Genomic DNA, 19,108 nt, shown 5'->3' with positions numbered 1-19,108 from the left:
TTATTGGCCCTTTTAACTTTTTGTCCTTTGCTACTTTATGCTAGTGTATAGCCCAGTTACGCTTTTTATGAAGTGTCTAAGTGGGTTTACACTTTTTCATGTAAACTTAGACTTATGTTTTTTCATTCAGGAGCAGTAAAAGATACAAAAAGGATCTGATTTATTTTTACCAAATATTCAAAGCAGTAGTTGATATCAAGTGGTCGCTGCTTCAGTAGTAGTGTCAGTAGTGTAATGCATTATAAATATAATCTAGAAGTGACTCACTATCTTACCCTGAGTTGGAAATCAGTTATTCTAAATTTAAGAGCCCTCTTCTAGAATTCCTCTATAGTCACATCTTAGATCCTAGAATTAGAATATACTAACAATAAGACTGATTTGAGTTTGATGAATACTTGAAATATCGATGAAGGCATTTAATGCTTCTGTATTTTCATGATGCCAGTTACATGTAGTACAGCAGGTACTGAATGCTCATTTTGAGTACGAAATACTTTGTCAGGAGATTGGAGATGTGAAGCAAAAAGAATAAAAGGATCTGTGAATGACATCTCGGAATGAATCAGTTTTCAAACGGATTAACACAAAATAGAAAAAGGCAGACATTCAGGTTGCTTAGGTTAAGGGAAAAAATGATGCTAAGCAGCCTGGATGTGTGGATTTGTGAGTGTAGTCTTTTTCATTTTAGGTGTTACCAGCTGTGTAGATGTGTAGGAACAGGAGCTCAGATACCTAGAAAAAGGATTTGTAACGTATCCTTTAAAAACTCTGAGGCTGTTGGTTTTTTTTATTCTGATACAGAGACAGAAATGAAAAGAAAGTGGGTTTTGGACAGAAAAAGAGAACTGTTTGTGTTTTGTTCTCCAAATGTTCCAATTGCATCCAGGAAGCGGGAGAGTGTGGGGTTGGTTGGTTTTTAGAAAAGGAAGAGACCTCTTAATTCCAAATTATGTGGGGTTTTTTGTCCCTGTCCATATGTATTTGCAGAATCTTGCTCTGTGTAATGGTTCCAGATATGCGCAGTGTCTCATTACTGTTTGAAAAGGCTTTTTTTCCTTGTAGCTCAGTATGTAACCTGCATTGCAGCAGACTTAAACTGGTTTCCTGTATAAAGCTTTGTCTTTGACTTAATCTTGGCTTTTCTCCTGTAACTCCACATCTGTGAATGACTCATAACAAGCAGGGCCATCAGAAAAATATTGTGTACATTTTTATCCAAATCTGTAGGGTTTTTGTTTCTAATTTTTTTTACAGTCTTTCCACATTCTTCCCTCCCATGTAATGAATCATACAATATCTGTACGCATACCTGACAAGAAAAGTGGTTGTGCATTGAGAGAAAACTGAACACTAAACAAACAGAAAGAATATCCCCAGCCATCAATCTGCTGAGAGCAGAGCTTTTGTATTTGGCAGTTATCCTCTGTCAGCCCCTGGGGCACTTCTGATATTATGATTTTCTTTCCCCCTGTAAACAGCAAGATCTGTTAAATGGATACTCTGGCTGGGGGACAGAGTTGGATCTGTCAGGCACTGGCAGCAAGAGAGATTCTGCCTCCAGAGGCACTCAAGGGCTTTTTTTTTGAGCCTTCACAGCATCCAGTGACTCAAGAAGGCAGCGCTGCTGCAGAGCTCTTTAGAAAAATACCAAGCTTTACATCTTTTCTCTTACTCTTACAGGAATGTTTTGACTCCTCTCCAGGTGTATGGCAGCATGAGGGTAGGTCAGTCAGCTGTCCTCCCCCTTGTGGAGTGTTTATGGTGCCCAGGCTGCAGGGAAGAGGAAAAATGCTGGAGCCTAAAAGATGGGTCTTTGTCTTCCATCTTCTCTCATGAAATATCTCCCTAGGTGAACAGTAGTCCCCAAATTCAGTGTGAGTTACGTGTTAAGTAATAACAATAAAGGAGTCAGCTGAGGTAGGCAAGATGAAAGCGTGGCTGGAATGGCTTAACCCAACTGCTTTGTTTTGATATTTTCCCTTGTGCCGGGGAGTAAGCATATAGTAATGGAAAAATCGGTTGCTGGCATAAATAGCATTTCATAGCTGTGATGAGAAGTATTTTATAAAGCAGTGGGTCGTATGGAATGTTGCTGAGATTTTCCTACAGCTACCAGAGCAGCCCTTCTCCAGCCATCTCCTCTAAAACTACCTCTCTTAATATCAATTCCCTTGACCCGTGATCTGATCTAGACTGTCTTTAATGTGGGAGAGTGCTCTTGCTGACTTCATGGCTGGCCGCTGACTGCTTCTGTCAGTTTTGTGCCTACAAAGGATTTGGAACAAATTAATGCAATATGAAAATTGTTTCTGGCCAGCCTATCATTTTGACCACAGGTTCCCAAATTTCTTGAAAAACTGAAATGCAGAAAGGCCCCTTTGAAGAGAGGCAATTAAGTAACTCCTTGAATAAAATAACAAAAGCTAAACCACCTCACCTTTCCTCTCCACATCTCTGTAGAGGTGACACTTCTTGGGATGTGACTCCACTTTGCATCTGTCTGGAAGGCAGCTTGGTTAAGGAATGTAGGAAGACTGAGGTCATGGATGCTTTATTCTTACATATTTAGGTAGCAAAAATGTTTTAGGAACATTAGAATGAATCATTCTCTTCCCTTTTTAGTACTCTATCCAATATATTCTCAAAAAATGTTTTTCTCAAAGCTGGGAGAAAGTACTAGGGTGAGCTATAGTGCATGAATGTACTTAATATAATGTTTTAATCAGGTTTCACTCGTGCTAATAGCCATGGATCTTAATAAAGCTGTCTCATTGTAGCTGACTGTGTGATAGTTTCACTTTTTAAAAAGTGATTCAGTAGCACAGATAGAAATTCTTTCTGTCTTAAGAGAAGCTAGAGATAGGTTGTTAAATTCAACTACTACAATATTTAGATGCCAAAAAACTGACTTCATCCATTGATTAAAATGAAAGAAAAATTTTGCTTGTAATAATAAAAAAAATTGATGGTAGTAATCTGGGAATCTCTTGGTGAAACATTATCAAAAGTTAGGTCTCTGTTCTTGAAAAGAAACCTCTTGACAAAGGAAAGAAAACCTCAGTTTGCCCACATCAAGTATGTTCTCTAACTTTGTATAGTATATCTGGAACTTTAACAGTGTTATTTAGGTCGTGGTGATAAAACAAGAAATATTTTTTTAAAGTTTTTAAATTTAATTTATGAATGCTTACAGTAATGTGCCAACTGTTGTTTCAGAAAAATATCCAATATCTTTTATGAGAGCAGCAGCTCTCTAGTTGAGATGGCCTGTCTTGAATTCTTTCTTCCTTTGAATTCTCATCTCCTTTCCTACAGTCTGGCAGCTGGCTACACTTTCTGCATGGATATTCTCCTATAGTTTTAACCTTTTACAATACAATTAAAGTGTTTACAAACTTGAAATGGAATCTTTGCATTAGGTTGAGACTCCTCGTTCTTTAAGGAAAATCTTAAGTGAATCTGTCAGTCTTTGAAATTAAGAATTCGGATGGTCTCTTTGAAGAAAAGTGTAAGATATATAGTGACTTCCAAAGAGACTCTTTACTCTTTGGTTTATTAGTTTATGGTTGAACAACTGAGTACTCTAAGGGAAAAGAGGCTTTGGTTTCAACCTAGATTTTGATAGTGAGAAATAGAACAGTGAGAACAGGCTCTAGAAATGCTAGCATCAAATTAAAGAAGTTGGTAGAAATTTGGTTGATGGAAGAGGAAGTTGAAAATTTCATCTAGAAACATCAGCTGGCATGTCTACTGTAGGAAAGAGCAAAAGTCCTTGAATGCATCTGACGGATGAGGTAGAAGATTTCAAGGAATATTTTTACCCAGTATGCTAAAGTACAGAGTAGAAGAATCAACTTGTGCAGTGTTGGGATAGACTGCCAGTAATCATTTTTGCTTTTTGGCCTCTTCCTGATCTATGATTGCAGTTCTACCATAGCAATCCTAATCATGCTGCTAAGGGGAAGGTTTTGTTACTGGCATTTCCATATGCAAGGGAAGAGTAGCAAAGTAATAGAGATGACAGGGTGTTTGGGGCTTTAATAGTGAAACAAGTGTCAATCTGAGGCAGCTAATAGAGTAGTTTTAATCAGGTAATACAGTGCTGACAGCTAGTCGGTTTTTCTGGCTTTGGTCTTAAGAGTAGCTGGCAGGAAGCAAAGCATTTACTTCATTATCTTCATTAAAATCCTAAACCTTGTGCCATGCGCTCAACTGTGCTCCGCATCACATAAGGGAGAATTCTGTGGTTGCGTGGATGAGCTAGACCCATGTGTGCCTTTCAAAGGAGAGATTTCTAACAAGGAAAAAGGGGGCTCCCAAAGCAACCCCAACTTCACAGCCTGCTTTCAAGCTGTGACTTGGCTATAAAAATAAATAAATAAACAGACATTCCCTATGCAGAGACTTGGCAGACAGCATTTTCCCTAGAGATACATTTATTTTGCAAAATTAGAAAAATCTGTTGTTATATATCTAAAATTTACAGTTGTTATGTATTAGATTATTGGTTCTAGATAGGCTTTTATAGTTATGCAACTCTAAAAATATTTATGTGGGGTGGAAAAATTGACAAGGCAAGTTGCCTTCAGTGTAGCTCAATTCTCCCCTCTTCTCCCCTCCCTCTCCTCTCATGCTGTTAGTGACCAAATCCATGGAGTCCTTACCGAAACTAGAAGCAAATCTCTAGGAATATTTGTCCAAAATCAATGTCTTTTTCAGTCTTTAGAGTGTATATGTTTGGGTTTTTTTTTCTTGTATTCTTTCTTGGCAATGTATTCAGAGGTAGTGGAAGTAAGCATAGTTCATTTTAAGCTTTCCCTTTTTCTCTGCATTGTTCTCTTTATTCATCACAAATGATGGATGGATGAAACTTTATGAATTTTGATTGTAGGATGGTTTTAGTTATTTGCCAACAATCTTAATTTTAATATAGTATGCAGGGGAAAAAAAGAATATTGAAAAGTAAATGTTCCAGGAAGTGAATATGCCTATATAGACTTCATGTTTCTGTATCTGAGAGTAAATGTGGGCTTAAGGGGAGAATGAAGAATATGGACTTCTCACCTGTCTGTGTTTACATGCGCATTCAGATGACATAGGCCTTAATCCAAGAAACCTAATACAGCTAACAAGTAGTTTGAAAAGAGGCCATAGGCACTGGACTTCCAGAGGGCTCATAGACACTGTATTTCAACAGCAGGGTAAAAGTATCCTCTGCTCAGTCTGCTTTTTTTCCCCAGAATTAGTTATGTCTGTCAGAAGTTATAGCACATCTGGCCTCTTTATGGATAGCTTAGTAGCTTGCATATCAAGTTCCTTCTGACAGAAGGAGATACAGTGGAACCCACCCAAAAATATCCAGATATTTAACAGTCTATTTATTGTCATTTACTGAGCATGCTGAAATTCTTCCAATTCTTCTTTGGCTGCTCTACTAGAGTAATAATGCTCCCATATAAACATTTTAAGTTTGCTTTGTAGATGTTTTTTTGACTGCATTGTTTTTAATTTTTTTTCCTTCTTAACAAAAGGTGACATTCTTATTTTCACCTTCAGTCCAAGAGTCCTTTTGTCACAGAATATGTAGACAATGGGTAATTTTTGTAATTTTCCAGATATCATGTAGGTCCTGACTTCACAAATTTGCCAGCATAGTATATGGACAAGTATATTTTTGCTAGTTTTCTTGATTGTTGAGTGTGCCAGTAATGTCTTGACTATTTTGGGTTTTGTCTCCCTTGGCCCACCCCCCCTTTCTGATACTTCCAGTTGACTTGTGGCTTTGCTTTGACCTGTCTATGGTGAGCATCCTCAAAACCTAAAGGTTGCTTTCTATATTAATTTAAGAAAGCTTGAATGTCTGATTTTCATTCATGACTCTAGAAAACTTGGTCATATTTATGTAGCCACTTGAGACCCTAAAATACTGAGACTGTTGATATGTCTTACAGGTTACGTCATGAAACTTGTTATAATAAATAATAAAGTGAGAAGAATACATAGTGTTACTGAAAAGCTAATTGAAAAGTAGTATTCAATATTAATTTGTTATGCAGATTTCTCATTTGTTTAAGCCTTGTTACTTTTCTGGCCAGACCCTTTCATTTTAGCTGAGTTGTCTCTCTAACTTCTTGGTTCCTAAGCTGAAAACTGCAAGTGAGACTAGCTTTGTAATTACAAGAAAAATGGAAAATTGTTTTGTTTGGATTTCAACAAATTCAATTTAAGGTCAGATTTTTTTCTTTAACAATGTGTGCTCTATCTTTTTGTTCCTAAAGGCATGTTTTCAGCAATTTGGCTTAACTCCATGGCCATGGGGGTGGAATTCTTTATCTTGGCCTGATATAAGTAAGCTTTCAGAGTATGTATGGGTTAGTGTCTGACTTTGTGCACAGGAGAACATAATCTTTTTGTCAGGTGGTTTCTGGTTCAGTGAAAAAAGTTTTTGGTTGGGTTTTTTGGTGTCTGATAACCAGCTTGGTAACTTCTGAGAAATAGCTCAGGCTTTAAATATGAGTAACTGTCCATTTCATTTAAGAATAAATACATAAATAAAAAACAACCCAGCCACATAGCTAGCATATTTCTATGGCAGTTTCAGAAAAAATCAAATCTAATTCACATGAGGACAATCTCAATATAAGTGTTATGAATTCTTTCTCATTCAGTGGATAGGAAAGGTAAAGGATAATTGATTACTTACCTTCAGGTATATTATTATACAGTTTCTTGAAATCTTGTTAAGTTGATTTGTCTTGCTAAAATTAAAATAATACCTAGTTATCTCTCCTGTTAAGGCGTGTTTTGATGCAAGGAATGATTTTGTTTTGTCATAGCTGAAACCTGAAGAGCAGAACATGCTTTTATGTTCTCTTATACATGTAGTCTTTCAGTGCAGATAGAAGAAGTTTTGATACTGATCAACATAAAGGCAAAGTCACAAACATCTATTACATTGTGGTTTTGATAACTATTTTAAGATTTTAGAAAATGAGACACAGAGCTGATGTGCAAGATCAACACAAACTTACGATAATTTATTTAAGCAGGACTTAATTGCTGTTCAGTTCCTGTAAAATGGCCTGTATTGTAACAATTTTTTTCATAATTAAAATAACATTTGAAGTAAAAGTTCAAATTCATTTTTCCATGTGAACTTAGAAGAAATTACAATTGGGCTTTTTTATGATTTGGTGATTAAGTAGACAAGCAGTGTACTTCATGGGTACCATAATAGTTAACACCTGTTTCAACTGTTTTATATTTGTATTGGATGGAACCTCAGCAATCCAATATATCTTCAAAAGCAAAAACCTAATATAAAATATTGCACGGTATGGAAGAAATTATAAATAAACATAGTGCAGCTTAAAATATAAAATGCTTATTATGCACATTTACGTAGCCTTTCGTCTGTATTTCCGAAACCAGTGTTACCGTTTTGTGTAAAAAATAATCCTAGGTTTGTGAAGGTCAGTTAAGTGATTATTCAATATCATAAAAAATACTGTTTCTAAGAAAACAGTATTTCCTGAGTAGCAGAGGTTGGCAGAAATGAATCAATTTGTCAGTCAGAAGTCAGTACACTGTATTAATTACCGTTTGGCTTGTGGTTTCTCTCAAATCTGCTTTGGGGACAAGGGACCATTGGAAGAAGGGTGGCGTGGTCTCCTAAGGTGGGTAACCAGGCATGGCTTTCCAGAGCTTATCTGGAAATCTTGTCAAAGCACTGGTGCTTTCCTATTTCTCATTGGAGACACTGTTAAACCGTTGTCACTGTACACATTTGGTTGAGTAAAGGGGTACTTTCATTGACTTGGTAGCACTTTCACTGTAAAATGCGCTGTTAGAAAGTTAACTGCTCTTCTGCTCGGGTCATATTTGTGGTGCCTGGTCCTGCTGGTGGAGGATCCTGTAGTACTGGAGAAAACTTAGAAAAAGATGATTTTTGTCTGCTACTGCTTCTGGAAAATGTGGTTGCCTGAACACCTTCAGCTGGCGTATGCCAGAGCTGCCAGCTAAGTGAGCCCCGAAGATCTCCTTCCCTCTGCCCTTTCCAGCTAAGTAAGACTGGGCGGCTATTCCAGTAAATGCTACTTTTTCAACCAAGTATAAAGCTAGACCTGGTCCCTGCCATGGCTACACAAAAAGCTGTGCCGGCAAACAAAGGAGAGCATACAAGGTAGAAGTGAGCAGCAAAGGCTTTTTCTTTCGGTGGTTGAAAGCGTTCTCATAAAACCGAAGTCTCTTGTCTTCTACAAGTAACTACTTAGACTTGTCTTTTAAAAACATTCTCACAGCAACTGAGGATAGTGGGGCTCTACTGACGGGCATCTGTAGGAAGAAAGCTCTAAAAGTGTTCTTTAATTGTTATTTGAAGTGGAATTTAGCAAGCCATTAAATAACTGAATGGCACTTGTTGACGTAATATTTCCTACATCAGGATTAGTGATGGTAATTTAATAAGTGCTAGGCATTGGTGTTACTTCTTAATGTTGTTGGTTGCTGGTATGGTATTTTGAAATCATTAATTCCGTTTACAAAGTCAGAAAATGCAAAATTTTGTCTTAAAATCTGAAAGCTTTCTTCAAATTTAACGATGAGATGGGCTATATTGTGCTTTCCATGCAGCACAGGCACAGCACTGCCAGCCCCCTCAGCCTCCCATAAACGTTTGTTCTTTTGGCTTTTTGAGAAGTTGGAAATTTACTGCTTTTTGAAGAAAGCTTGGTTTCATATTAAAATTTTAATTAATATTAGTAAGATTACTAAAATAATCTGACAGCATGCATCCATCAGTTGTAAATTTTGGGAGCTTCTCAATATGGTATTTCAAAGATGAGATTTATTTTGAGAGGCGGGGTTAATACTCTCAAGATTTGTTTAGAAAGAATTTGAGCTTAGGATGCAATGACCTAGCAGACTTTATTCCTAAACACAAATTAATGCTTGCTTTTATCTTAGTTTATCTGATTTGAGGTAAACCTCAATGAGTTACTAAATTGCAGCTTGTAGTGAACAGTGTAAATGGTTTCCACTTTCAGTGACTTGTGCATAAATTTCATAACTCTGGAATGCTTCTCTTGCTCATTTTCCTGCAGAAGATGCTGGTTTTGTCTTGTTTGAACAAAATGTAGCCTTTCAATTATGAAAGAAATGAATAAATTTCCCTTGTTTGGCTATTCTTACTGTTTTCAGAAGTGCTAGAACTGTCTCTGCTTTGGAGAGGAAGAAAGGCTTTCAAGGTAATTTCACGTGAATAGTAAAGTATCACACATGTGTTGGAAACTTTCTTAAATATAGGTACTTAGTTTGGAGGTAAACATAGATTGAAATGTATATAATTATGGGTAGCACCCCGAAATTTGTAAACTACTCATGAAATTTAGTTTTTCCTAACTGTAATTTCTCCTCAAAGAAATAAGAAAGCAGATTTTTCAGAAGCAAGTTAAATAAGAGTAAACCAATGTAAATGATACAAAGAGTTATATCAAGAGGAGGGAGGGCAAAAAGAGGAAATAGCTGGAGAATAGCTAACCTAAAAAGAAACATAATGTACTGCTTCACATAGTTGATCTTAAAATTTTTAGGCACTTTTTTCTTTTATAGTGAAAGATACTATTCTATGTGTAACTCAGTACTTTAAGCTGGAAATCTGAGCATTTTTTTTTTATTATTATTATTCAGTGCATAATGGAGATGGTAATGACTAGATCACCTTAATATACAAAAACTATTTTATATGAAAAATTATCAGAGGCATATTTCTTCATGGATAAAAAGTGCTGCATCGTGGACATGAAGTGACAAAATACTAATATATTGCAATATGTTTTTAATCATGTGAAGAACTGCTTTAAGGTACAGAGACCTTAAACTTTAGTGTCTTTTCCAAAAAACACCATGCAGTCTTCCCTGCCTTTTCATAGATATCATGAGACCTGATAAATGGGCTATCATAAAACATCTTAAGTGCTGAAAAGATATAATGAAAGGCTGTATCTTTATATGATGGTGTAACAACTAAACCCACTGATTACTAACTAAAGATGTTTCTAAAGTGCCATTTGCTCCAACTTCACTATTCTCTATACTATTTTTTTCCTGTGAATGCAGTTTAGGGTGCTCTCATTACCTCTTCTTCCTTACTTTGTCCGTGCTTGTTGGGAGCCCATCTGTTGTGCCATACAGTTGTTGGTGGGGCCAAGCTGTGAATCAGGTCACCAGAATGATTCAGATTAAAAATAAACCTACAATAAAAAGCTTGGAATTTGCTTTGTCAGCATTCTGTTTAAATGCTGTGCAGAGCATCACTGCTATTATCTAAGCCATCTCTTGTTTGTATTCAGTTTAGAAATCATGTATTTGCAGCTGGAACAAAATCTGTCTGTTCTCAAAACTGCAACTTCAGCCTCACATCTGTCATGTTCTCATCTCCAATTTATCTCCTGTACCCTCTGATTAAAAGCATGTTGCTCCCATGTTTCACTTGAAATAGTGTGGTGGTACTCTTCATTTTGCAAAAGTGTTTCATAGCTGTCCTGAGTTAATGGAAAACTTGTAAAACAACATACATCTATGAAGTGGCTGCTGTCAAAAGAAAGTTGTGTTTTTCTGCTAGTATATGTAGCTTGTAAATCTGAAAAACTGAAACCTTCCCCCATTATTTTCTCTGCTTCCAGAAAACCTTGTTCTGGTGAAACGTGCACCACTTTACTCTTCTCTTAACAGGCACTTGTGGGTTTTGAGGGCGAGGAGGGCTTTGTTTTCTTCCTCAGGCTTGTGGAGTTGCTGACTCTGGAATTGCTCTGCAGCAGGATGACTACTTGACAGGCTTCATTCACTCCCTCTGCTCTGACTACATTTGAGTTAAATAACATGAACTTCTGAACTGTATTAGATAAAACTTCTTAGTGTATGCTTTCTCCATGGTATTTAAGTGTTGCTGTTGATACTTCGAGAAGCCTCCTTCAAATGTAGTGGCATTGCTTCCTCTGGGGTAGAAGAAGTAATCTCGTGCCTCTGGCCTGTATCTGCTCAGTTGCATTTGTTCTTAGGTTCCATTAGCTGAGTTAACATTAACTTAAGAGTTTAGAATTTCTTGTGTCATCGGAAAAGTGGGGAGAACTGAGTACCAAAACCAGAATTTGGAAGCCAGGGTGATGGTGTGAGCTACAGGATTGTTCTGTGCGTGAGAAATACAGAAAAATCACGATGACAATGAGTTTCTTCAGTAATCCAGTACCGTTCAGGAAACCTTTCTGCATTTGGAGTTCCGTTTGGAGGCATCCCTTTCTCCAGGGAAAAGGAAATTATCCTCTTAATAATCTGTTTGAGCTACTGTGTTTTGAATTGGTTGCTAGGTCTCAGGTGCAACACAGATAAGCTGCAACATAAGCTATATGCAAACAGTTGTATCCTTTTTAAATACAATCATTTACATTATCTAAATTTACAGTTACGGGTTTAAATACATGTGGGAGATAATCCAGGCCCTAATCCAGGTCTTGCTCTTGAAATCACTGAATTACATGATTGCTTCTTGTAAGCTTCCAAGCTGTGTTCTAGAATGATGTTTTGTTCTGCCGTTGTGGTGATGTCAGCACTCTTTTTGCAAAGTACTCTGAAAGCTCTGTACTCTGTTTACAGCCTTACATGTACTAAGTTATTACTCACTCTTCCTTTTGTTAACGTTTCCTTTTATGCAGATACAAATGTCCCAGTGTGACCAGTACAGCCCTAGAGTACAGGGAGCGTTTTGGTGGGCTGGCACACGTACCTCTGGTGATGCCCATTTTCCCTGCTGCTCCTCTCTGCAGTTTAGGTCCTGGCCCCCTCCCCTGCTTAGCCCCTTGCACGGAGTCACTGGACACTGCAAGAGGAGTGTGTTGGGTGTGAGGAGGAGGGCGGCGTCCTCTGTCGACCCTTCTCCAAATAGGACTGGTGTGAAGAGTGTTTTCTGATGGTGTTCCTCTTCACAAAGTCAAGACTTTCACCTTTCAGCCTTTGATTTCCTAGGCTAAGAGGGTGAAGATCTCATAGTTTTGCCCTGCTTAACAAGTGCTTCTTTGCTGACAGTTGCCAAGCCCTACTGGTAGCCACATTCAGTGCCACTTTTAGCTTCAAGTCATCTTTCTTGAACATCGTTCTCAAATGTTCAAGTGTGCTCATGCCTCTGGTTTGTACAATGGCACCATTTCTAGTGGAAGTATTTGGGCTGCCATTCATTTTTCAGCTTCTTTGAAGGTAGTAGCTCGTAAACGTTGGCTGTTGGAAAGTACATGTTGCAAAATTTCACTGGATAACAAGCAATTGAGAAAGGAACAGTTAACATCATGAACAAGTGTTTAGATTTTTTTGGCGCTTTCTCAGTCTCAATAAACCTAACAGCAGTAGCTTTATATTTCACTTCAATATAAAAAAACAGCAGAATAGAGGAAAAAATATTTTTAGCATGTTTCTGGCTTATTGTAATGCTTATTCTTATTTTGGTTCTAATTTTTAATCTTGATAAAGTAAATCTTGTGCCCTCCTAGCTTTCTTTTGATTCTCCTATTGGCAGAATTACACGGCAAAGTATGCAGTGTGAATAAATCATTAGACTTACATGACAATATTTACTTTGTAACTAAAATATGTATTAGTATATTATAGCTCTAGTATGCATATATGAACATCTGCTTGGACTCTATCCTCAGCAAGTGACTTGCAAAAGGTTGTTCTGGGTATTAGTTGTTGATAAATGTTTATTGCATGAGAAAAAATAACCTGGAGTTATAATTTCACAGTAGCGTGTACTCATTGATAATGTCTGTGTGTAAACCTGTAAATCTTCTCCGATGTGTGTAGTAACTAGATCCTGCTTTTTTTTTTTTTTTACAGCTGCTGCAGAGGGCAAAGGGAAAAGTGGGGAAGACTTTTTTCAGAAGGTAAGAAAGATATTTTAATGCTATAACATCAGTTGACTAGAGGAAAAACTATGCCCATTGCTCATTCATGAGATCAACCTATCAAACTTAATGCGCAGTTTCCACTGTATTGATCAAATTTTAAAAAATATTTTTGTCATTTAATGTGTCTACTAACCATCAGCTGTGCATGGAGTGTGATCAGAAATATGTTCTTTGGTGTATGCTACTGTCCTTCGTGCACAAAAACTTGATTATTCTTTAACTGAAGATGTCAAAATATGCATTATGAAAGTTTATTTTGCTTAATAGCAGGGGGTTCATCCAGAAGATGTTGTGAGGTGGTCTTAAGGTTTTTATGTCTATGGATAAATGCTATATCCTGTTATTGAAAAACTGACATGAAACTTACTGTGATGTTGTTGAAAGCATAGATATTTAGTTGAGAAACGCAAAGGCCTTTTAAGAAAGAAATGCACAATCCACAGAGTGATTCAATAAAGTTTGTGGTTAGACAGAGGCACGGAAGGACTGGAAAAAATAGTCCTGCAGCAACTAAACTACAAAGAGAAACATGGTCAAGAGTAATGACTTTGAAATTACTTTTGCAAAGCAACATGTTTTGGCTTGGTTGGCTGGGTTTTGGGGGTTTTTTTTTCCCCCTAAGAATAGTGTGTAAAATATTATTTATGAGTTATGTTAATGAAGATCTGCATACAGTATGCTAATAAAAATGATGAGCTGTTTTGTCTTTCTGTACTATGGAGAAGACTGTAAATTTTCATGCTGTATACTGAAATGCCTTGAAACTCCTTTTTTGACTGGTTGTCCGTTAAACAAGTAGTTTACTGTATTTTCCAAGTTTTCTTCATATTTGTAAGTGGTACTTTAAAAAATGTCTCTTCTTGGATGTGAAAGGATACTTTATCCTGCACGTGGTTGTCAGATGCTTTGATGAAGGCTGGTGGGGAGGAGTATGTATACTGCCAAAATGTTTGTTCCAGAAATTATTTTATAGGAGTCTTCAGATTATGCCGCTCTTGACTGACAATGGAAGTTACTTTTCTGAACGTGGTGCTTGTGCGTAACTGTCTAATATTAGTGTGCACAGAGGAGAATGTGTCAATAATTCTTCCTTAGGATTTTATCAAAATGCATGAGGCTTTTTTACGTATTGACACAAAGCTAAGCCATAGTAGTGTATACTTCATCCTACGCATCATTCATTTTACAACACTGTTTTCTTTTACTTGTATAAATCTGCTTATAATTCTCGAAGCTGTGGACAAAATATTTCCTCTGTGTGGGATTAAGTGGTTTATATATTTCATGTGTATTTGTATACTTGATTATTTACTGTAGATATGATGTACATTACAATTATGTAGTTATTAGTGTAATAGAAAAAATACTGTCTTGATTTTAATAAGAAAGTGAAATGTGCTGAACTTCACATATGTGAATGAGTACACTATTTAACCCTATTGATAATAGATGTAATGGCTATTTGGGCATTAATATATTGTCGTATACATGCATATTATTATATAGGCACAGTGTGGATGTTGCAATAGGTTAAAGCTGCTTCACTTTGGCATTCTTCTTACTGTCTCATCAACTACAGCTTAGATTACTGACGTTTCTAAGTACATACACACAATACTAGAGCTAATAAAAACAGATGGAAACTATCTTCTTTGCAAGTTTTCTTTTGTTCAAAAAAATCTTTGGACAGTTGCTCATAGCTTACTCACCGTCTCTGTCTGTGCAATTTCCTTTAATCAGGGTTAAGCTTTTTCCTTTCTCATGTGAAATGAATAAGGCACAGTTTCTGGAGGTAAGATGAAGACTCTTTTCATGTGTTTCATGTTGTGTAGTGAGGAAGAAAGTGATTTGTAGCATTAGAAACACATTGCAAACTAAGGCAGCAAGATACTTTCAGAAACTTAATATGAAATCGAAGCTATAGTAAATGCATTTTTTAAAACGGTTTTGAAAATGAGACTTTCTTCAGGGTGTTATTGGCAGGCTTTTGAGTGGAACAGGGAAGGGAAGTGCATCATTTAAGAGGCCCATCAAGAACTGAGGGTGCAATTTGCATAAATAATGCAATTTATAGTATTTTCTGACAAACTCTACCCTCAATGTGCTGAAGTTATTGTTGGGTGGACAGGGAGCATGAGGTGAAAGAAGTTTTCGCATGAATGCTGAAATGACAGGAGTAGCAAGGCAGAGATTCGAGAAGGTGATTCCGTATGTCAAGGCACGCGGACCAAGAGGGAGGAGAGAGGAAGCCGGTACTGGCGGGAGCGAGACGATGCTGACTTCTTGCAGATGGCTCTGTAAGGGGCTGTTGGTGGCTGGTCAATGGGGGACGGCACTCAGTTCTTTATTAGCTTGCCCTCAGGAGGAACAGAAGTTGCTCATATGCTTTCTGAGCTGGGCTCGAAGTCAGGGACTCAGCCTGGATTGTTAAGCTACATATAGCGTGCTCTAATGGATCTGTCATGCTTTTAAAGAAAGTTAAGTTCATACAAGGTTTTGGTGCTGAGTAGTCTTTTACTGGTCTTCAAACATGTGAGCAAGCAGTATTACTTTCTTGGATTTTCATAATCAAGCAGACTCTCAGTGGATGTGAACTGCTTCTGTTAACTTTTAACTTTCGAAGTTTAATAATAACAATTTAAATGTCAAAATGCATTATTTCACTGAACATTTTAGCAGAAACAAGCACATGTTCTGCAGTTGCTGGTGGAGTTACAGAATAAACCCCAGTTCTGGGCTGCAAGGGGCAAATAAAAGCTGGTATTTCTGCTCTGTCATGGTGGGGAAGATCAAATGATGAAGTGCCCCTTTGCTTCTGAATTAAAGTGAAAAGTAGATAAATGTTTTTTTTGGTAATGTCACTTTAAAAAAATCTGAAGACTTTAGCATATTTTCTTCTAACATTTCTGAGTTTTAGTACTACTTCAAAGGGGGGAAACCGAACATAGTCTAATATGGATTTTTCAAAATCCCATCACTAGGAGCTGCTAATAGCTTAGCAAGAAATAAGTAAATAATGTGATAGCTTTCTCTCTAGAGCTCTCTGATCCGCAATTCAGTGACAGGTAATCTTAAATAAACATGGATTGGTTTGCTGTTGTATTACATACTATTTATGTAAAAGATCCTTGTGGACCTTGCTTTATGTATTATTGTCCTAATTTTATTCCGTGAGAGTAACACATAAAATGAAGTTATTACTTATTCTTGATCCAAAGCCCATTTTCAGTTGATGGTGGAATTTTTCCATTGAGTTCTACACCATCTGCTTTATGCCTCATAGGCAAGTAGAGCCCTTCCCAGACAAAACCAAGACATTGTTTCCAGGAACATATAATTTATGTAGCACTACAGATATGCATGGCACTCTTATATAAAATGTAAATAGGTGGTGGGTCTCTGCCCTGAAGAGTTCATAATCCAAAAGAGATGAGGGTCAGTCGTGTAGACAGAGGGGAATTTAATGTATCATTTCTGTTTGCTTTTAGTTCTTGCCTCATCAAGTCATTTTTTCTTGAACACTTGGAAATCCTAGTGCTGATGATAAGCTTTCATACTGAAATTCCTCAGAGCAAGAGTGTACATCTAGCCTTGTCACGGGACTGTCAACAGTATGGTGGGCAGTAGGTGAAGGTTGGGGGTTTAGTAGAAGTTGGACGTAGTTCTTGGGCTAATGTGCAGGACATAGTGACTGGAAATGATGCACACATGGTGCTCTGCCCAAGTGCTTGACTCTGGGTCAGATGTAAGCTGCTCATTCCAGCATAATTCAGCGTGTATGTGTGTTAGTCATGGGCTTTTGGAGTATTTCTGAAGGGGCTCCTCAGCTCTTCCTTTCCTGGCTTTCAAGAGTGCATTTGCAGAATTTGATTTTGTGGAAAGCACAATATACTACCAGCCAGCTGTAACTTGTGGGTTTTATTGTTTCTGAATGTTTGAGATTTGTTTAGGTTTGGTGGAGGGGTTGGTTGGTTGGTTTTTTTAAATCAAAGAGGAATGGTGTTTGAAGGAACATATTCATTTGCACAGTTGCAGATACTTAGGGGTTTTTTTAATATATAACTGGATTTAGGCAAAATGTGTGTTTAAATGTTTGTGCTTCTCTTGACTGCAGACTCTCTTATTCCCAAGGGAATGTAATCGTGCTTGGAAGTGTGAAGATGCAGAGGGGCAACTGTTGCATGTGTGTTCCAAAATCTCTTCTGTTAATTATTAGGAGCTTAAGAGTGTAAAGGAAGACTAGGGTTTTGGGGGTTTTTTTCTCATTTTCCTTCTTGTCCTTATGTGTAACGTGTTTCACCTGTAGCTCCTTTCCTTATTAAACAAATAGCACCTCAAAAGATACTGAGGCCATTTTGGAAGCAATACTTGGTGAAACCATCCTTTCAAATGAGTTGCTTTTCCAGAATAGACATTGGAAACAGTAGCACTAAGATTTTTTTAAAAATAAAACCCCAATATATTAAAACCAAAACAAACTTGCAATTACTTGAGGATGTGAAAAATAGATATTTCTAACTGCATCTTTAATCACCTTTCTGTTAAATTTCTCTTCTATATGCAGTAGTTATTAATGAATGTACATTAACTTTTATTTGTTTAGGAAGCTCTGGCAACAAAGGCACTAAGGAAGCTGCCTCAAGCCCTTAGTTTGTTTATCTAAGACAGTAAAAGAGCTTGTTTTGCAACATCCTGTGTTTTCACTTGTATCTTTGAAAAATGTTCATTAGGTTGATCTGGGGCAAACCTTGCAACTTTTGCAATATTCTTATGTGTGAATATATTGATACAGTGTTTTATGTATGCATGAATGCTTTTGTAAGTAGAGATAGTATATACTGATAAAAATAAATTTAACTAAAAAAAGTTTTCTATTTTTCTGTCTGCAGTAGGTCAGGCTGAAAGTTGTTCGGTCTTCCTTTTTAATCTCTGAACATGAAACATGTATGTAGAGCTTCAAATGTGAATGGCTTAGGGCACTTTCAAGCATAAAAAATATTAATCATTGACCTGAGACTAAGATGTCTCAGGCTGATTATTATCCATGTTCAGCAGTAACTTCTGAGGGGCTTTCCATGTGTCTTCATCCGTGACTTCTCTCAAACTGCCTATTTATAATTATGGTTTCCCTAAGGCTATATTCCCATTTGTGATGGCAACCGCTCCTCTTCCAGTGCTCTTTATCTTGCTAGTGAGACTAGCAGGTTCATGGTTATTATACATTATCATGGGTTTTGTCTCTATTTCAACCACAGGAGCAGTTTTGAACTGTAGAAACTGGTTCCACACCTTCCACTTTTTATGGGTAGAAATCGGTATCTGCATTAGCATTAAAATAACCTCTTGATGTAGAGTTTGGCTCATAGCATGTGACAAGGATATATTAAGGCCATACATTTCCAGAATTTGCTTGAAGTGCCTGGCTGTGCTAGGCTGCGATGGGAATGTTGGCGTGCGCTTCTGATTTACGTTGAGCTTCCTCTCATTTCGCTTCCTGGGAAGAGGAAGCGACGGCTCTGACAGGGTCGTATGGATTAGAGAGTTGAAGGAATGTCGATGGCAGTCAACATTTGCAGGAAATCTTGAGATTGAGAGGTTTGTCTCCCTTTTGGCAAAACCACACCCAGTGGAAAGAAGGAGACTGTTTAGGTTGGATTGGTTTCTCTAAGAAGGTAAATCAAGAATGCTTACTTAACTTTTTGCTTAGTTCAGGCACAGCTAAGTGGTAGGAAGGCTTCATTCTTGTGGAAAACTGCATTTGTCACATCTCTAGTATAGCCATCATTCTGTTAAGGGAATAGAGTAATTACGAGGGGTTTTTATTATTTCATCTGTAGTTTTTTCTGTGTTGCTTCTGATATAACGGGGACAGTCTTGAGAGTTTACCTGTAATATGAAAAAGCTCTCTGGGCCTAATCTTTGAAGTGCCCACTGCACGTAAAAGTCTTAAACCAGCAACTTTCCTTGCTGAGTTGCTTGTGAAGAATTCCCTTGGCCAGAAACAGTGGGGATCTTCATCATGTAGTATTATACTGAGTGACTCTCTACAGCGCTGCTTGGACCTCAGTCTGAGTTCCAAGTGAATCAGGGTTTTAGTTGATGATGAATTTCCATTTTACACCACCTTATTGCTGTACCTAACATTTTGTGCA

General features: G+C 37.3%; 1 protein-coding gene across 1 annotated transcript in view; it reads left to right on the top strand.

The window, feature by feature from the left end:
* BICC1 (BicC family RNA binding protein 1) overlaps positions 1-19,108 on the top strand; it is a 114,761-nt gene that overhangs the window by 25,944 nt on the left and 69,709 nt on the right. The window contains exon 2 of the mRNA XM_049809650.1: positions 12,886-12,932. Coding sequence (XP_049665607.1) covers positions 12,886-12,932 — 47 coding nt within the window. The remainder of the gene's footprint in view (positions 1-12,885; positions 12,933-19,108) is intronic.

The sequence above is a fragment of the Accipiter gentilis genome, chromosome 9 (assembly GCF_929443795.1).
Source record: "Accipiter gentilis chromosome 9, bAccGen1.1, whole genome shotgun sequence".
In the NCBI taxonomy this organism is placed as follows: domain Eukaryota; kingdom Metazoa; phylum Chordata; class Aves; order Accipitriformes; family Accipitridae; genus Astur; species Astur gentilis.
This window is presented reverse-complemented; position numbering and strand designations above follow the sequence as displayed.